At 42.5% G+C, this 21,090-nt stretch overlaps 1 protein-coding gene across 9 annotated transcripts in view; it reads right to left on the bottom strand.

Annotated features, from left to right (window-relative positions):
* LOC147429646 (uncharacterized) overlaps positions 1-6,099 on the bottom strand; it is a 29,825-nt gene extending 23,726 nt beyond the window's left edge. For 2 of the 9 annotated variants that reach the window (XM_086495902.1, XM_086495905.1), the window contains exon 1: positions 5,356-5,484. Coding sequence is in view for 6 of the 9 variants with exons in the window: in XM_086495908.1 (XP_086352034.1) it covers positions 4,730-4,867; positions 5,356-5,592 (375 nt within the window). In the remaining 3 variants the exon portion in view is untranslated. The other 7 variants (XM_086495904.1, XM_086495911.1, XM_086495910.1 and 4 more) reach the window with 7 other exon arrangements.
* Between the last annotated feature and the right edge of the window lie 14,991 nt (positions 6,100-21,090).

Raw genomic sequence — 21,090 nt, 5'->3', positions numbered from 1 at the left:
CGCGGTGGCAATATGACAGACGCGGAGTGAGAGTGGACAATTTAAGAGAAGAGAGATCAAGCTGTCACTTAGTCTCGGGCTCATCATACAGACCACAACGCGAGGCTCGCGCAAAACAAACTCGTACGCACTATGGCTCAGGAGGCAAAGGATCTTGGAAGAATAAATATGTAAGATTATTTGAATTATAATGTCGATCGGTGATTATAAAGAGTGTAGTTGATAATTTGATATTGTTATTGCTAACTTACAAAAATGTCACTTTCTCTCGATCAACCAGAGAGATGGTCAAGTATCGGGAACGACATATAGAATTTGATACTTGACGATGATTGTTCGAAAACAACCACATCTCTCGCGAGTAATTCGACGCAGCGGTTGGACCACTACAAGCGGTAAGTTTAAACAAATAATTTTATATCAATTGTTTTGAGCTGTGGATAATTGTTTAATTTGGTTTGGGTTTATGTAGAGTCAAAGTGACCCAACATACGTGCCTCTGGATAACGACGAGATAGAGGAGGATTAGATAGAAAAATGTTTTGTCAAAACTTTTGTAAAGTCCCAATGTGGCACCGTGTATATACAACTATTTACTTTTTATTGTAACTTTTTAAAATAGTTGATCTTCTACATTTTTAATTGTCAAGGTAAAGTAAATTCAATTTCAGTTCTTTGATATTTTTTATCAATCTTCCAAAAAACAATTGATGTTTCATTGTTTTATGCAGGTCAAAAATAAAGGTATTCATTTGGGCCACCCAAATTTGATTGGCTCAAATGAGCACCTTTATTTTTGAATTGGCGTGTAGCGACTATAAGCGTGGTAATAACAGCAACAAAGGTCGCGGTAATAGCAGCGGGTATATTGTTGCGTCTATTACTGCGCTTATTGCTGAGAAATCACTACCGCGTTCATAGCCGCGGGTATTGTCGCCTCCACAAATTTTCCTCTCTCCTTTTTCCTTTGTTTTTCCGCGGCAATGTTAGCCGTTATAGACAACTCCTCTTATAGTGGATTCTAGTATCTGGTGCATAGATCATGTAGAAAAAAATTATTGTCTTTGAACTACATGAATATGTTATGTTTGTAAGTATAAAGAGTGACACACAAACAAAATTCATTTAACCTAGAAAAAAAATCATTCAATATGAGTGGGTAGGACAAAAACAGGCCAAAAAAAGGATACATTGATGTTATTAAAATTGTTTTAAACAATCTACATATAAAAAATGTCTTTTTCTTTCATATTTAAGTTTCCTTCATTGATAGCTTTCCCACAAAAATCCATTTGACATTGTTTAGAACATAGAAATGACCCATGATTTTTTCTAAGTTTTAGGACGTTATAATGTCCAGAGGACATTTCAGTGTCCATTTACCAACTAGTGTTAAGTGTCTAAGGATTAAACTACCCCTAACCACATCTTAAAATCCAAAGGGTAATGAAAAAATTCAAAGAGGTCATCCACCCATCATCAAAGTTTTGGCTAAAGTATGCAACGACAAAATCGATGATTGGCATAGAATACTACCATATGCTTTATGCATAGAGCATACCACACACATTTCAGTGATAGGGTATATGGCATCAAAAATCGATTATGCCACTGATTATGCTGACAAAAAAAGTAATATTGACATGTACTAGTCTCCCATAGAAGTGTTGAGACTTAAAAGCGTCACTTATTACTTAAAAAACATGAGAAAAATTGACTCTTATCAGGATTTGGTCTAGAGCACTCGTATATGTAGTTGTGGGAAGCAGGGGAAGAAAACAGGGTGGTGCAAAAGCTTGTCCGCAAAGCATGGATGCTTGTGGAGGAAGCTATGTGGGTTGTTGTGGGTTTGCAAGGGTGATTTGGGCTTGTTGATGGTGTGTCCCTCCTCCCCAAATCTTTGAGTATTTGCCTTGTGGATAGTTTATGGTTGGTATGAACCCAAGATCATGGTTTTTTATAACTTTTTTCTGAAGTTTTGAGAAAATTTTCCATTAGCTAAGTGGTATGTGGCCTTGTCTGGCCTCGTTTGGTGAAGTTTTGGTTGTGAATGCAGAGATGGTGTTTTGCCCTATGTGGCAAGAATCAATCGTGTGTGAGCTCTTTGTTTTTTTGGGATTTTGAGGTTGATGAAAGGGACGTGAGACGTCGACTACCTTTTACCTCTGGTCCTTTGTTCATAATTCATGGTATGAGAATTGATAAAGAGGTGTGATTACAATAGAGTGTGTGTAAGAGCAAGGGCTACCTGGTCGAGGGACTAGTTGGGGTTTACTTTGTTTGTGCGTGTGGATTTGGGAGAGTCGAGGATTGTGTTTATCCCTTAATTGTGTGATCTTTTCTTCCTCTTTCATCATTTGATGATATAGGAGGTGTTATAGAGGCCTCCCTCTTTATCTCCCACAACGTAGTGAAGATATTAAGGATTCTAAAGAAAAGTTATGGGAAGCAAAGTTAAAAAAACAAAGAAGGTTTTGACAAGAATCACATAGTATGGCCAAGAGAATCAAAAAGGGAGATTGGGTATTGGTCTATAGTAGTAGTTCGAGGGATACACTATGTAATCATGTTAATATACCACGTGAGTTGATCTGTAAGAGGGGTTTTTCAATGTAAACATTTTAAGAGAATCAACAGGGATACAATCACAAAAGGGGTTTTTATATGCCATTTTGAAAAAAAAAATCTAAAGTAAGGGATTGTTTTATTCATTCCAACATGTTAAAAAAGGGGTTTTCTAGTACCTCCACCCGCACATTATATAGGGGGGTTTCAAATAATGCACCCCTCGAGGAAAAATGGTGAAACGAAGGTTGGGATAGTATGTTGTAAAGCATGTATATGACAATCCTACCTACAAACTATGCAAACTAGACCGAACATAATTGAAGGTATCAATAACAAGCAAAAGAATTAAGATACTCGAGAAAAGTGATTCATACATTGAGATCAAGGACTAGAGTACGGACCAACAACTTGGCGATGATGAAGGGATTGATGAATAAGAAGATTCAAATACAATGCTAGACCGAGAAGATTATAATGTGGCACATCCCAGGGGATCTACAGATTCAAAGACTTTTGGCTGTCATGCAACTTCCGACCTAGAAGGAGGAAAACCGCCGTTGTCCAAGAGAAAGTGTATCTCAACTTTGGCTAGACACTGAAGATAGTTTGAATTTACAAGAAGAAATTAGCACCTCAGGGTTGACTTAAAGAGATGTATGTACAATTGGGATAAAGGTTAAAATTCTTAGGGCATTGTTGTGGGCACCCTATTTGGTTGTGGCCACATCACCTACCTAAACTTTATGGACTCCTTTTAACTATTTGAGCCTTGGTGATCAAATAGCCACCCAAAAGCTGGGCTTTGGAGCCAAGGACATTAGACATGGGTGCCCAATTGTCCCTTGCCATACATCTTGATTCAATGATTCAATAATGGATTACCAAGTCTCATCCTCCTTCCACAATCCATCATTAACATCGCTTAGATGGCCTCATAATATACGTTTAAAGTGATAATGAGCGATAAATTCGATGCATGCGACTTTGGTCTTGTCCAAGAAAGCATGCTTCCCTAGAGATTTAAATCAAATCTAACCTACCACCTCTTTCATGTATTACCCTTAACTTAAGACGTCGACAAAACAATCATGCATGGCATTAGGCAAATTTGGACTCACAAAGGGGCCCTTTAAGGAGTTTGACTTTACCTCTCTCTACCAAAACGAGCGCATGGATAAATTTTTGTAAATAAACTCCAAAGTTGACGGAGGTTTGACAGTTAGAATGTCCTCTTCAAGCTCTATCTACTGATATGTAGCACGTCATGAGATTCCTCATATTTTAGAAGATTCTTTTTTTATTCACTTAGATTTCGACAGAGTTGTCACATCATAGGTGAATAAAAAAAGAATCTTCTAAAATATGAAGAATCTCATAGCGTGCTATATATCAGTAGATAGAGCTTGAAAAGGACATTATAACTGTCAAACCTGCGCCAACTTTGGAGTTTATTTGCAAAAATTTATTCATGCGTCCGTTTTGGTAGAGAGAGGTAAAGTCAAACTCCTTAAAAGACCCCTTTGTGAGTCCAAATTTTGCTTAATGTGTTTCCAAACTTGTTCGTATCTGAAATGTCAATGGTACAAAGCTTTGGCGAAAATCATTGCTATGGTAAGTGTACTATGGTAGGCTTGCTTAAACCAACTAATCAGGCAAGATCTACTCTCTAATCCATTGTAGAGTCTTTTTGTGTACGATTTAACAAAAAAATTTGAGAACCAAAGATACATTGATTGAAATATGCACGATAGAGAGCAGTACTCATTAACTCTCTGTTCTAAGCTTCTCCATAATCAAAGCTTCAAATCTGGATTACAAGTCATCCCTATCGATATTAGTCTCATTCGGAATCTGCAACAATGGAGCGCAAGAGATTATCCGTACTGTACAACCAACACAACATCCAATAGAACTTAGCTAAAATGAAAAATACATGCCTCATGATGTTATACTAGGGTCTGAGCTAGCTAGTGGAGGTCATCCCTTAGAAAGCAAGCCTTGGCCTCCTTGTATAAAAGTGACTGGCCACACTGATCGGATTCACACTACGCATACTCTTTGAAGTTTGACCACATACATATATAGCAACCCAAAGGCATTGCCTCGGCACATATATATATAATACACACACACATACACATACATACATATGTATACACATTTATATAATATTCACATCTAAATAACATTCTCCATTATTGTAAGCCTCACATGCAATATAGAGAAGTACGTACCGCACATGCCATCCACAGATTGCATGTGTACTGAAACAGTAGCAATAGTGCCCATTACCACAACTCTGCATGCATTAAATCTCCATCAACCTTGTTACCAAATTTACAATATGTGATTGTGCGACGCAAGCTCATTAGGACTGATCAAACATTGCTTGCATGGCAGTCAGCCTCTCCCGTGCTAGTCCTACTCAAGCCCTGCAACTGTCAAGTCATAATATTATCTCATGCATATAGTGACGAAAAGGAATCCTGAGTAGAACCTAGCTATGTGTGGAAGAATGAGGTTCACACACAGATATTAGGGTAACTTTCTGATAACTGTCGGGTTCGACCAACCTCGTGACAATATGTACAAGAGATCAACATAGTGTGGTGATTAACACAAAACATGACTAAATGTGTTTTGAAACATGTGAGTAACATGCAAGTAAGTGTTAACCACTCATTCCTGCATACAATATAATATGGAAAGGTATATTATAATCCTACACACACAGGTGCATAAATCATACATAATTAGCTGAGGTGACAAAAGATGAGGATGCCAAACCTGAGCATGGATAGAATGAAAGCTTGTATTTTCTGTTGTCGACAGCGTGGCATTGAGCACCTGAAATTCGATGTGCTGGAGAAGGAGCATGAAGGCAGACAATAAGCCACGGCGCTTGGGGACCCTGATGGTGATGAAGGCATCCAAGTTGCAGAATTGCACGGACACGGCGGCCGACTGCATCATGGTGAGCTCATTGTGTGCAGAGAAAGGGTTGAGCTTGTGATGGTTTCCCATGTCACGGATCGTCCGACGGCTCCGCAAAACGGTTATCTGAGCTGAGCCTGTGGCTATGTACTACTGAGCGCTCTCTCTCTCTCTCTCTCTCTCTCTCTCTCTCTCTCTCTGTGTGTGTGTGTGCGTGGTCAGTTTATTAGTTGGGCAGTTTCAGAATGTTGTATTATAAATTATCTCCAGCTATGGATCAGAACGAGAGCGCCGAGCTTTGCAGATAAACGGTTATCGGCTGGGACCAGTTCACAAGTGCAGATGTAATGCGTAGGGGCTTGCCCGTGTGTGTATTTATCTGTGTGTGTATTTGTGTGAGAGAAAGAGAACGCGTGCTCGCAGCATTCAACAGAAGGGAGGAGGGCACGAGAGATGCACCTGGGTCCTGGAGCGTGTGTATTACGCCCTTGCCCCTGCTGTTGCACGGAAAAGTGGCGAGAGGGACCACCTCGCAGACCTCACAACTTTAGGTCCTTCATTCCCCGGAATCTGATCGTGCAAAAGGTAGTAGAGGACTGTAATGCCTTGACAGAGGCGGACATGAGGCAGGCCACCCTGGCCTTTATGACACATTTGTAAATTTGTAACATATTTCCAAAAGAGAGAGGGGGGGCCGCGGGGGGGCGGGGGGACACCCACCTGTGACCTGAGGGTTATAGGCCCCTACACTAGGAATGACTGCACTGTAACCTTTTCTCATAGCGGCTTCTTGTCAGCGTTGTGTCGTGCAAGCCTTTGCAATGCTCATTAAAATTTATCACGCGAGTACCTTTGCAACTATGCCAATTTTGGCACAATTACAAAAGGGATGCATAGTTCTACTAGGCCCCCATAGTTGCAAGAGCGTGATCATAAAAGATGCATAGTTGTCATTCCAAATAGATGATAACTATGCATCATGCGACCACTACCTGAGAGTGATTCCGTGTGCGTGGGGTGCATTGCCTTTCTTAACACTCCCATTTTTGGTAGAGTTGGCACTCTTACCCCGCCTTTGGAGTGCATGTTGAGCTCGGAGGGGTCACTACCAAAAGAAAATTCCTATCACGTGGGTTCAACAGAGGGATTTTTTTTCTATATTTTCACATGCAAAAGGGTGCTGGAAAAAAATGATCTTGAAAAAAATTTATAGATTAAATGAAAAGGATCCTTTTTATTAGTAAAAAATGTACAGCCAAGGGTTTTTATAAATGACCCCCCCCCCTTCCCCCCACTTGTGACTATTTGACACCCTCTAGTCAGGTGGGATCGATGATCCACGATCTCCTGATGACGTGGATAGTTCGTATAAAAAGATTCCGACCAGGTCTTCCCCGCGACTTGAACCCACCACCTCCCACGTCGGAGTGAACGACTCTCCCATTAAGCTATCACATGCCACTTGAAATGGGGGTGTAGACAGCTGAGATAGCTTCACTAAGTGGGAACGTTCTCTTATGAGACGGGCAGCGAATTAGTTAGTAATTAGTACGGTAATTACTATGGTAAACCCAAGGTGTATAAATAGGGTCCATTACATTGTAATCGGGTTGGCATTTGGGTTAGCATTTCGGCGGCATTTGTACTTGAGTTGTCAATCATTGGCAGATGTTTTTGGCTATATTCTCTCTGTAAATCATACTTACTGTAATCTTTCATCTGTAATTCCAATCACAGTAGATATTCTAGTCACACTTACTCAGTGTCCAGTACTCTGAATCTGAATCTGAATCTTATTCTCAGTACATAGTCTGATTCTCATTCTAGTAGATAAATTCCAGTTCAGTTTCTGATTCTCTGTCCAGTTGACTGTCTAAACTAACACATCATGAGTAGCCGAAATCTTCTAACACTAGAATTAGCTATCTCAAGAGATCAGCTCCAATTCCATTTTGGCGATTAGGGTGGCTCGAGCTGAAGCTCGTTGACTGAAAGACTCAGTTGGAAGTTTTCAGCAATGGCACCCAAATCCAGTCGTGGCCGGAAGTCCACCATCCGTGTTGATCCTATTACTGAGGAGTCGGGAAGAGAGTCTGACCCTAAGCAAGAGAAGGTGACTGACACTGAGGCTCAAGAGGAGCATAGCCAGGCTAATGAGACGTAGGACGCACAGCAGTCCAGTCATTCTCGACGCAGACGGGCAGAAAGGGAAGCACGGAAATCCAAGAGTTCTCGGTCCCGGTAGGGGGATGAGGGTACCAAGGGAAGTAAAGGCAGTCACCGCACTTCTAGCCGACAGGCCAAAGGGAACACTGACACAGAGATAGAGACCGAGATTGAGTGGGATGCTGACACTAACAATTACAAGAATACTTCCAAGCACCGTTCTAAATCCAGGAAGAGAAACGGCAGAATCAGTGGTAATCGGAATGATTACACAGCTTCCCTGAAAATTTCTTTTCCAATATTCAAGGGAGGTAAGAAGGATGATCCAGACGTTCACATACAGGCTTTTGTGCAGTATGCTGAACTGAAAAATATTGATGAAGATGATTGGGGGGAATACTTTCCGCAAACCTTGAAGGAGGCAGCGAGAAAGTGGTATTACCATTACCCCGCCTGTCAGCTCAGGTTTTATAACAAATTGCTTAAAGCCTTCCAACTGGAGTATTCCGACAACATAGGTGATGAAGATATCCTTTGTGAACTAGATAAGATCAAGCAGCGGAATCTATCAGTCCGAAGTTATGTGGAAAAAATCAAGGAGCTAACCAAGCAATTATAGGAACCACCATCTGAGAAGAGGTTGAGGGCATGGTTTCTGAATGGTTTCAGAAGAAAAAATCTTAGGGAGCAAGAGGTACCAGCTCCAACCAAGAAATTCAACAATTTGGTACAAAGGGCACTGAAGCTGGAACAGCATGCCAAGAAGGAAAAGAGTCACAAAAAGAGAAGATCCAGTAGCAGTAGCTCTACTACTGAAAGTTATGATTCCAGTGAGGTGTCCAGCAGCTCTGAAAGCATCTCTAATGAACGATCCAAGGAGAAGTCAAAGAAGGGATCTTGGACCAAGAAAATTGAAGAAATGGCTAGACAGATTGCCGAAATTAGCCACACCAGACAGCCAGTTCAAAAGATGGAGACGTGGTGTTTGAAATGCAAATCCAAGGACCATATCTCCAACAATTTCCCACAATGCACTTACTGTAAGGCTTTTGGTCATTTATGGAACAATTGTGGTATTAGGATTCATTACTTTAAGAAGGGCAAAGACCTGTCGGTCACGGTAGCCTATATTGAACCAGTGAAAGTAGAACCCGCCAAAGTATCTCAAGAGGAGAGACCAGGTACCAGTGGTACTGGTCAAGGACGTGGCCGATTCCAAATGGGTATGGGCCGAGGCAGAGGGCGTGGCAACTTCCAGATTTGGAGCATGAATTGCTACACTTGTGGGAAGTACGGCCATTGCGCAGCCCAATGCCCATACGCACCTACACCTACTGCTACTGAGGCTAAGGCACCAGAGCCAGTTCCAGTACCGGTAGTCACAAGAAGCAAGGGCGTAGTAATTGAATAAATTCCAGATAGTTCAGAAACACCAGTCACTACTAACAGCAGCAAGTGGGATCAACAAAGAGAAATCTAGAAGACCAAGGGTAAAGAGAAGGTGGTAGATGAATGGCAAGAGCAGAGAGAGCTAGCGGCTAAAATCATGGAGGATTTAGCCAAGAAGTTGCCAGAGCAGCCAGAAATTTCTGAAGCTCGAGTCATTCAGAAGATACAACTGATAAAGATCAGTCAATACCGGCCATACCTGAGACCATGCTCGCTGCGGTACAAGGAATAGCTTATGAACTCAGAGTTGATAAAAAGATTGGAAGCACTGTAAGAGAGGAATGGCAGTGTGAAGATACAACCAATTCTTTGAGCTCTGACAATTAGTCTGACCAAGAGGAAGAAGAAACCCAGGTTCAAATTTGTGATAGAATTCAGAAATTGACTATAGAGTTGGAGGATATCAGAAAAACCTTGCCTAAAGTGGCAAACTTCATCAGACAACGCAGAAAAGCTGAAGCGGAGGCCAGAACAGTGGACCTGACGGCCGTCCGAGATGATGAAGTTCCGCTCATTCAGGTGGACTACACGGTTAGGAAGCAATGGGAACCTCTTTCAAGTGTTATCTTGGATGGAGGAGCAAGAGTCAATATAATGGGAGTTCATCTCCAGTAGAGAATGGGTATCACGAATCTAAAGCCAGCACCATTTAAAGTGCAAATGGCAGATCAGAGAGTGGTACAAGCTATGAGCATGATTGAAAATATGCAGAAAATGTAAAGAATGAGGATGCAAGAGAGATACACGAGACAAGCACAAAGCACACACAGATGGAAAGCTTCTTCTTCTTCTTCACAGAAAAGAGAGTACAAAATGACTAAGTGCTAAAGCTGAAAAGTAGCACATATGTACATGCGGTCACTAAGTGTGAACTCGCTAGAAGCGTACTAGGCTGTCACTATAAGTGTAGTCTAGCTGTAGAATCAGTGGCAGAGATCCTCCGTGTCGGTCACTTAACGCGCCAGTGAGTAAATGCCGTAAGCGACCAAGACCCGTAGTGGATGCCAGCTCAAGGTGTAGAGCTCGACATCTCAACACTCCCCCTTGAGCTCTGCATGTCGCAGAGTCCAAGCATAGTCCGAAAACATCGAAGCTTCTCAGCTCCGAGGGCCTTGGTAAAGATATCCGCTATCTGCTCCTCTGTGCTGACGTAGACCAAGTCGATGTCGCCCGCCAACACTCGCTCTCGAACGTAGTGGTAATGAACCTCTATGTGTTTGGTCCTAGCATGGAACACTGGGTTCCTAGCCAACTGAATGCTGCTGAGGTTATCACAATGAATGACAATCTGCTGGTCCACCTGCACTCCCAAGTCCTCAAGTAATGTGCGTAGCCAAGCTACCTCACACGCCGCAACTGCTGTACCTCTGTACTCGGCCTCTGTGCTCGATAAAGCAATCGTAGGCTGCTTTTTGCTGCTCCAAGTAACAGCAGCACTCCCAAAAGAGAACATGAAGCCACTCGTAGATCTCCTATCAACAATGCTACCTGCCCAATCTGCATCTGTATACCCATACAATGCTAATGGTGCATCTGCTGCATAGAACAATGCGTAGTCAAGGGTCCCTTGCACATACCTAAGTGTGCGTCGTACTCCATCCAAATGTGGCTTCCTCGGAAGCTGCATGAACTGACTCTCTAAGCCTACTGTGTAGCTCAAGTCTGGCCTCGTGATAGTCAAGTAGATTAGACTACCCACCATCTTCCTGTACATATTGACATCCTCAACAACATCACCCTTCTCTGTACTCAGCTTTGCATTCACATCCAAGGGAATAGAAATTGGCTTACAATCAGCCATACCATACTTTGACAACATGTCCAAAGCATACTGTCTCTGTGACAGCCATACACCCTTTGGAGTCCTGATCACCTCAATGCCAAGAAAGTAGCGCAACTCGCCCAAATCTTTCATTCCAAACTCCTGTTTGAGAAGACCCTTCACATGGTCAATCTCCATAGCATTGTCACCCACAATAATAAGGTCATCTACATATATGGTAATGACCACAATCCCCACATCACTCTCACGTACATAGAGTGAATGATCATCATGAGCTCTCCTAAAACCAATGCTGACAAGATACTTGGCAATCCTGTCATACCATGCTCTAGAGCCCTGCTTCAAACCATACAAAGCTTTGAGAAGTCTGCATACATAATCTGGGTAACCTGGATCGACATAACCAGGTGGCTGATCCATATACACTTCCTCTTGCAACTCACCATTCAAGAAGGCATTCTTTACATCCATTTGACATAATCCATCCTCTAGATGCAGCCACTGCTATGACAGCTCTCACAGTCGTCATCTTTGTCACTGGAGCAAAGGTCTCCTCATAGTCTATGCCATACGTCTGTGCATAACCCTTTGCGACCAGCCTTGACTTGTGACGCTCAATGTTACCATCAGCCTTATGCTTGGTTTTATACACCCATTTACATCCAATAGCTTTCTTGCAACTTGGCAATGGCACCAACTCCCATGTGTCGTTTGCTTCCAATGCATCCATCTCTTCATTCATTGCATCATCCCAATGCACATTTCCAACTGCATCCTCAAAACATGTGGGCTCCACATCCTGTATCACCTTAGCCATGTAGGCTTGGTGATGCACTAGATACCCATCATAAGTCAATTTCTGAACTGGATTTTTGACTCTATTAGATCTGCGCGGTCCTGGGTCACTCCTTTGCCCTCTAGCATCTTCTTGTACTTTCCTTACACCAGGTGTCCTGACAGCCGGAATTCCAAATTCCTCATCAAGACTTTGTTCAGAACCATCTGAATCCATGTCTACATGTGAAAAACCTGATGATGCATCAGCCATAAAGGGAGGTTCATCAACCTTTTCCTTTCCTTTTCGTGATACATTCCATGTACCTGCTGGTGGAGTAACTTGCGTACGTAATCTACCATTCCATGGTTTCTCAACAGAGCCACGAGAAGAGGACTCTTGTGGTCCACTCAAAACCTGTGACTGTGGCCTCACATTTTGTACAACCACATCATCTTTTACATCAGCCCCAATAGTGCCATGTGCATTACTGTACCAGCTGCTCATCTCATCAAAGACTACATCTCTGCTCACTCGTAATTCTCGTGTAGTAGGATTGTAGCACCTGTACCCTTTTTGTTCAAGGGAATATCCCACAAGAATACATTTCTCTGCTTTAGGATCCAATTTCCTACGCAACTCATCTGGTACATGCACGTAAGATATGCAGCCAAACACTTTCAAGTGTGCCAAATCAGGCTTTGTACCTGTAAACTTTTCCTCAGGTGTTACATCATGCACCGCAGCTGTAGGTGTCCTGTTCATAATGTACATAGCTGTATTTACAGCTTCAGCCCAGAAATGATGAGGCATGTTCTTCTCATTCATCAATGCACGTGCAACCTCTGCAATGTGCCTGTTTTTCCTTTCTGCGACCCCATTCTGTTGTGGAGTATATCTGCATGTAAACTGCCTGCGTATACCATGCATTCGCAGAAAATCTGAAAAATCATTGGAGAAGTACTCTCCCCCTCCATCTGACCTCAATGTCTTGATTTGCATATCTGTCTCCTTCTCAATCATGACTTTGAAGTCTTGAAAGTGACCAAACACTTCACTTTTAATTTGTTACGCATGAAGTAGACCCATACTTTTCTTGTATGGTCATCAATGAAAGAGACATAATACCTGCAACCATGTATACTTGCAGTATCGGTTGGACCCCAAACATCTGTGTGCACCACCTCAAGTGGCTTTTTACATACATTGCGCTCATGTGGAAATGAGCCCTTTGACTGTTTTCTAAACTGGCATGCTGCACACACTTTATGCATACCATCCACCTTGAATTTGGGCAAACCTTTTACAATCTGTTTTGATTGCATGCTGCGCAATCTCTGCTCATTGACATGGCCAATGCGTTTGTGCCAAATGTCAACATCAGCCACAACACCTGTGCCCTGTGCAAATAATGCAGCTTTTATCTCAGGGATGTCTACATTCAGCGTAAACATTCTACCCACACATTTTCCCTCTGTGATCAGCTTACAGCCATTCTGGAAATCTTCTACATAACAGCCATTTGGATTGAAGCGAACCTGCAAACCCTGCTCAACCATTTGTCCAACAGAAACAAGATTCTTTGTAATGTTTGGGACATGAAGTACATCTGCTAAGTACTTTGATTTCCCACTCTTCGTATTTAGAGGTATGTCCCCTACATGAGCAATGGGGTGAGCTGTGTCATCTCCTGTCTGCACATAGCCTGACACATCTGGTTTGCGCATATCTCTAAACCACTCTCCACGAGACGTCATGTGATTAGAGGCACCTGAATCCACATACCAAACATCATCTTGGGTGGAATTCTCTGCAGTCATTGTATTCATTACATGCTGCATAACAAACATGCGCTCGTTTTTGCTGTCATCTGCATCTCTTCTAGTAGATGCATAGTTGCCCTGTTCTCTCTTTCCACTTGCTTTTCCCTTTGGACAGTCACGTGACATGTGACCTCTTTCACCACAAGTCCAACATTCTCTGCTATCTGGAGTATGTTGGTGCCTGCTTGATCCTGCACCACGACCTCTTTGACTCCCCCTGCCTTGAGACTGGTTTCCCCTGCCACCTGTATTGTTTTGATTTGATTGGCCTTCCAGAAATTGGCCCCTGCAACCCCTTGGGCCTCGACCACGACCTCTACCTCTACCTCTGTTGGAGTTAGAATAGAAGGCCTGTTCAGAATTATTTCTGCCATGAGAAGAAGATGTGTCAAGGTTCTTCTCCTCAAGAATAAGCATAGAAATCAAATCTTGGAACACGGGGATGTCGTCTCTTGTATTCATGGAAGACCTAAAATGTACATACTCATCTCCTAGACCATCCAAGCATGCACGGACAATGTCATCGTCTTCCACTGAGACTTTAATAGATCCAAGAGCCTCAATGATACTCTTGATCTTCAAGGCATAATCATTGATTGAGAGGTTGTTCCTCTTAACTTGATTTAGCTCCGACTTTAGTTGAAGCTTCCTGGCCTTGGTGTTCACCTCGAACACTCTGCCTAAGTTTCTCCATGCAATGGCGGGGGTTTCAGCATCTTGTAGATAGCCCATCATGCCATCTGTGATGCTCATAGAAAGCCAATACATCACTTTGCTCTGGCTTTGTTGCCAGTCCCTCAAAGCTTTCCTTTGTTCTGCTGTAGCATTTGCCTCGGGAATCTCTGGTTCCTTTTCATTGTCTCCTTCTACATAGTCCCAATAACCTTTTCCTTTTAGGAAATTTGTTATTCTGAACTTCCATGCAGGGTAGTTATTTTTCTCAAGCTTCTCAGTAACAATCTGACTAAAACCGTCAGACATCTTGAAGCACTAAGACAAAATAGCTGCAATCTGCAAAAACCTGCAAATCTTCTGAGCTTGCTATCGTGGTACCTGTAACGCTTTCTACACTCAACGAGTGTCCACAATCAAGCGTACATACAACCACTGTACTTGTACAATAAATCTCTGTATACTGCACTTTGGAGACCTGTTCAGAAACTTGTGCGAAAAACCCCTAAAAAAATTTTTGCTGCGCGAGGCGCCTTCGGCATCTGGTCGTGGATTGCGAACGAAGGGATTGTGATGCTCTTGCTCTCTTAGCCTCTCTTGCCTGCACCAGGCTCTAATACCATGTAAAGAATGAGGATGTAAGAGAGATACACGAGACAAGCACAAAGCACACAGAGATGGAAAGCTTCTTCTTCTTCTTCACAGAAAAGAGAGTACAAAATGACTAAATGCTAAAGCTGAAAAGTAGCACATATGTACATGCGGTCACTAAGTGTGAACTCACTAGAAGCGTACTAGGCTGGCACTATAAGTGTAGTCCAGCTGTAGAATCAGTGGCAGAGATCCTCCGTGTCGGTCACTTAACGCGCCAGTGAGTAAATGCCGTAAGCGGCCAAGACCCGTAGTGGATGCCAGCTCAAGGTGTAGAGCTCGACATCTCAACAAAAAAGAGTAGGCATGGAAAAATTTAAAACCAACTTCTTAGTTATGGATGTGCAAGGGGCATATGGGATGCTGCTAGGGCGCCCATGGTTGAGAACAACACATGTTGTTCATGACTATGCAAATCAAACCTTAACCATAGAAGGGGCCAGCGGCAGAATTCAGATCCAGACGAACAATACGAGGAGATGGAGAAAAGAGCTGAGGCCAAAGGAGTTATGCCAGAAGTACAGAGCCAAGAAGATCGAACGGATGTTAGCAGCCTTGAATATATTCCCTTTAGCAGAGATTGATTTGAATGCAGTTTTATTGAATAAAGAGTAGGCCAACAAGCAGAAAAAGAAATTCTCATACTAGTTTACTGAAATCAACACAGGGGAAAGAACAGTTCAGCTAACTTGGAGGTTGGTGGAATCAGCTGATACTGGTATGGTAGAGGAGCCAGTACGTTCTAAAGAACACACAGTGGATCAGAATGCTAATTCAAAACTGAATGGGCCATCCCTGGGATTATGCTGAAGATTCGACCAAACGAAAAGGAGGCGGGCCTAATTGGTTGCTTCTAGATGACCAAGAAGTAGAAGAATGGAACCTAGGATCGGAGGATAGTCCTAGGATGATCAAGGTCAACAAGCATCTCAACCCGATAATGAAGGAAAAGGCACGCAGGATGTTCGAGAACTACAAAGACGTATTTGCCTGGGAACACACAGACCTGAAGGAGGTGGATCCTGAAGTATGTCAGCACCGGATACCATTGAAGCCAGATGCTAGGCCAGTACGATTGCAAAGATACCGAATGCACCCCAACTATGCTAAGAAGGTCAAAGAGGAGATTGATAATCTTCTCAAGGTTGGGTTCATCACAGAGGTGGCCAGTAGCAATTGGCTATTTCCCATAGTCGTAGTTCCCAAGAAAAATGGGAAATTGAGAGTTTGTGTCGACTATAGGAAACTCAACGCCCAAACTATCAAAGATCCATTTCCATTGCCTTTTACTGACATGTTGCTTGATGAGATCGTTGGATATGAAATGTATAGCTTTATGGATGGTTACATTGGCTATAACCAATTACAGATCGCTCCTGAAGATAGAGCGAAGACCACTTTCATCACCGAGTGGGGAGCTTTCATGTATCTGGTGATGCCTTTCGGCCTGTGCAATGCACCAGCTACCTTTCAGCGGTGTATGATGGAAATGTTTAATGAATTCCTTCATCGGTTCCTCGCTATCTTTATGGATGACTTTACTGTATATTCAGATGAGGAACAACACCTACTATTCCTAGAAATGGTTTTCAAACGCTGTCAGAAGAAGCGGATTTGTTTGAATCCATTCAAATCCGTTTTCCTAGTCTAGAAGGGACAACTAGTGGGACATGTGGTTTCCCGAAATGGAATAGAAATGGCCAATGATAAAATTCAGTGTGTTCAGCAAGCTAAAGCACCCATAATGCTTTAGAGTTGAGCTCTTTCCTGGGTTATGTTAACTTCTATAGAAGATTTGTACATAAGTTTGCTTCTCAAGCAGTACCATTATATGAGCTTACAAAGAAGACCAGTAAGTTCAATTGGACTATTGAATGTGAGGAGAGCTTCCAAAATCTGAAAAAAGCCATTATCAGTAAACCAGTCCTTAGGCAACCAACTTGGGATGTTATTCTCCATGTACATGTAGATGCTTCGGGATTGGCAATGGGGGCAATATTGGCTCAGCCAGACGGAAGGACTGATTATCCGGTTTATTTTGCCAATCGCAGATTCAGTCAGGCTGAACAAGGATATACAACTACTAACCGAGAAGCCCTTGGAATGGTTTTCAGTGCTACAAAGTTCAGGCATTACCTGTTGGGAAAGATGTTCCATTTTTATGTGGACCATCATGCTCTTCTGTTTTTGATTAATAAAGTCATTATTCAAGGCAGGTTGATACGGTGGATGATGTTCTTAATGGAGTTTGAATTCACAATTTTTCATAAGCCTGGCAAGAATCACCGTGGAGCTAATTTTTTGTCAAGGAGTACGGAAGGTTATTCAGAATTACCCTTGCGGGATGAACCAATGGATGCTGACTTATTCCAGCTAGAGGCAGGAGAATCAGTTGATCCTGAATGGTATGATGTGTATCAATTTCTTTCTCAAGGTGCTTTTCCAGAGGACTGGAAGCAGAACCAGAAGAAAGCCTTGGTCATCAAAAGCTTGAAGTTTACTATCATCAGAGGGTCACTCTATCGATTGGGTATAGTTCGACGTTGTGTGCCTATGGAAGGAAGAATGCAAGTGATTTCAGAAGCACATAATGGTGAATCTGGTGAACATTTTTCCAATGAAGTAACCTACAAGAAGATTCTGCAAGCTGGTCTATGGTGGCAAACACTAATTGCTGATGTCACAGAAGTTTTTGTAAAACTTGTGACATATGCCAAAGAATGGGTCGACCAACAGCTGCAGATATGACTCCTTTAATGCCAGTACAACCACTGGGTGTGTTCATGAAATAGGGATTAGATTTTATGGGACCTTTTAAGAAGGTTACCCCCAAGAAGAACAAGTACATAGTAATGGCTACTTGTTATGTCACTAAGTGGATTGAAGCTAAATCTCTTCCTGACAACACAGCCATGTCAACTGCAAGGTTTCTATTCGAGAATATTTTTTGTCCATATGGATGTCCAGTAGAGATTGTGTCAGACCAAGGAACACATTTTATCAATGACACTATGGAAATTCTATTGGATATGCTTTCAGTCAAGCATCGGAAATCTACTCCTTATTATCCCAAATGCAATGAACACGCTGAAAGTAGCAACAAGACAATCAAGACTATTCTCACTAAGGTGGTGCAAAGAAACCAGACCAGTGGGATTTGAAACTCCATATTGCTCTATGGGCGTATTACAAGGTCACTACTGGGTTGACACCATTCAGAATGGTGTATGGAACTGAAGTTGTGGTTCCTATGGAGTTTGTTATCTCAAGTCTGAGAATGGCTGTGAAGTATGTCTTAGACTTCAACCACAATCTGAAAAACTGCCTAGATGAACTTATGCAGTTAGATGAACTCAGGCAAAGGGCTATGTTGGAATAATAAATTGTTCAACAAAGAAGGAAGCACTGGCATGATCGTCAAATTAAGGTTTGGGAATTTCAAAAAGGAGATTTGGTGCTTCTCTATCAGTCTAGATTGGGTCCGAAGAAGCCAAACATGAAGATTGCCTGGGCAGGACCATTTGAGGTAGACTGGGTCTTCTCCAATGGTACAGTAAGACTGAAAGATTTATATGGATTATTGTTGCCAGGAGTATATAATGGTGCAAAGATCAAACTTTACTATACAGAAGCTAGAGATTGTTACCATATACATGTGGTAGTGATGTGTATGAACACACTAGGACCACCAGGGCATTTTTTCCCTCTTTAGGAGGTTTTTTCCCCCGTGCATTGTATATACGCCCATCACTCTAGGGCTATCCATCTTTCCATTGCACACTAAGTAACACACTCTCTATTGTGTGCCTTGAGCTTCCTTCGTCTTCTCCAAGCTGTGTGCGTTTCTCTGCAACCCTAATTCCAACAATGGTATCAGAGGAGGTCACGTCCTCCCGGGCTTAGTCACCAGCTACTCCAGCACACGCCTACTCACTTTCTCCGATTTCAGTGAGCTTTGGCAAGCGTTCGCAGGTCAACAAATATTTTGGGTGATCTCGAAAAGCTCGGTTTGCTCAGAATTTTGATTTGGGCTCATTTCGGCCTCCGTTTCCACTACAGGCATTACTGCATAGGCTATTTCGTCATTTTGTACAGAATTTCTGTCACTGCCATTTTTTTCATAACAGGTGCCTTATAGTCTTCTATTGTTTGTGCTATATAGCACAGGTTGTTCCCGCTCCATTTCTCCTATTTTCGGGCAATTTTCACATCAGGTGCAGCATTTACCATGGCTGACAACAACAACACAGATGTATTCAAGATGTTTGCTGCTGAGGGCAGGTTGGATGGGGAAAACTACCCTATGTGGGCTTATATGATGCAACATGTTCTTGTGTCAAAGGGTGTCTGGAACATTGTGCAGGGCATTGATGTACGTCCTGGTTCTGAGGATGTAGGCGATGTTGAGGATGTTTCACGTCTTGTTGCAAGGATTGCAGTCGTTAGAGTTGTTTTGCCTACGGCAGAACAAGCTCGTTGGGATGTTAAGGATGCGCAAACTCATGCATTGATTGCGTTGTCTGTGAAGCGCATCATTGTTCCTCACATCCGTTCAGCAAAATCTGCAAAACAGGCTTGGGATATTCTAGCAGGTCTTTATGCAAGCCGCAATGAGGCTAAAATTGCTTTGCTGCGTAAAGAGCTGGAGTCGAAGATTATGCATGAGGAAGATGATATGGACACTTTCCTTGCTAGTGTCAAGGATATCAATGAGCAACTTATTTCTGCAGGTGAAGTTATTTCAGACAGTTCCCTTGTGCAGGTTGTTCTTGATGCCTGTGTCTAGATTCTTAGCAGACTTTTGCTAGTACTTGGAGACTTATGACCCAAGGAAATCCAGAAGTTGTCAAGTTAGATGCATTATGCACATTTTTGTTGCAAGAGTCACTTTCCAAAAAAAATAGGACTAGACAGCGTGCAATTGAACAGGCTTTTATTGCTTATCAGAGAAAGGGTGGTAACAGCAATGCAGCCACTTCTTATGGTTCTGCTGCGAGTGGCAAAAATTTTGTTCCTAATGCTTCTCTTGGCAGCAATTTGTCTGGAAATTCTGGTGATAAGGGCAAAAAGAAGATGCGTTGACATTATTGTAAAGCCAATGATCATTTGATCAAGTCGTGTCCTAAGTTGAAGGCCAAAGAGGGTAAGAAGAAACAGGGTGGTTCCACTGCAAATGCTGGTTCCACTACAAATGCAGCCATTGTTGAGTCTTCTGTGAAAGGAGACTGTGTTGCTGATGTTGATGCAGAATGGGCTTTTAGCGCAGAGTGCACTTACAATCCTGCTGTACATGATGCATGCTTGTCAGTTGCTGCAGATTTACATGTGTGGTATTTCGACAGTGGTGCTACAAAGCACATTACCTCACGTTGTGAATTTTTTACCTCTCTCGAGTCTGTCCCTCATGGGAATTCAGTCACTTGTGCCAACAATGCCTCTTATCCAGTTCAGGGAGTTGGAAAGATTGTGCTCACTGCTGCTAATGGCAGTTCCTTCACACTTGTTGATGCACTTTATGTACCTGGGATCAAGAAGAATCTCTTGTCTCTATCCGCACTTGCTAGAGTTAGACTTGCAGTCAAATTTGTGGATGACAGATGTACAGTTCATGATCTCAGTTTTGGTGATGAAATTGTTGCATCTGGGCTTTTGTGTCGTGGGCAGTATAAGCTCACTTAGTATGACAAGTGTGGACAAAATTTTGCAAATGCTGTTGCAGATTCAAGGGCTATTTCAGATGCAAAACTTTGGCATGCACGTTTTGGTCATTTGAATTTTGCGAGTTTGCTGCATTTGCAGAAATCTAATATGGTTGCTTCTTTGCCGCCTCTTGAAGCACCTGTCAAACATGTTTGTGAAGGCTGTATTTTGGGTAAGATGCAGCGTTCTAAATTTCCAAAGGATGGTTCAGTTCGGGCCACATGCAGGTTGCAGCTTGTGCATAGTGATGTTTGTGGGCCCATGCAAACTCCGTCCTTGGGAAATTACCTATACTTCGTGACTTTCATTGATGATTACTCCAGGCATGCATGGGTATTTCCGCTTAAAGCGAAGTCCGAAGTTTTTATGTGCTTCAAACAATTTTTGGCTATGGCTAAAAATGTCTCGAAACGTACTATGGGCACCCTCCGTTCCGATTGAGGGGGCGAGTATATGTCTCATGAATTTAATGCATTTCTGGCTAGTCGTGGGATAAAACACCTCAGCAAAATGGTGTTGCAGAGAGGAAAAACAGGTCACTGACGGAAATGGCATGATGTATGGTCAAA

Source organism: Adiantum capillus-veneris, chromosome 22 (genome assembly GCF_014529385.1).
Source record: "Adiantum capillus-veneris isolate H3 chromosome 22, ASM1452938v2, whole genome shotgun sequence".
In the NCBI taxonomy this organism is placed as follows: Eukaryota; Viridiplantae; Streptophyta; class Polypodiopsida; order Polypodiales; family Pteridaceae; genus Adiantum; species Adiantum capillus-veneris.
This window is presented reverse-complemented; position numbering and strand designations above follow the sequence as displayed.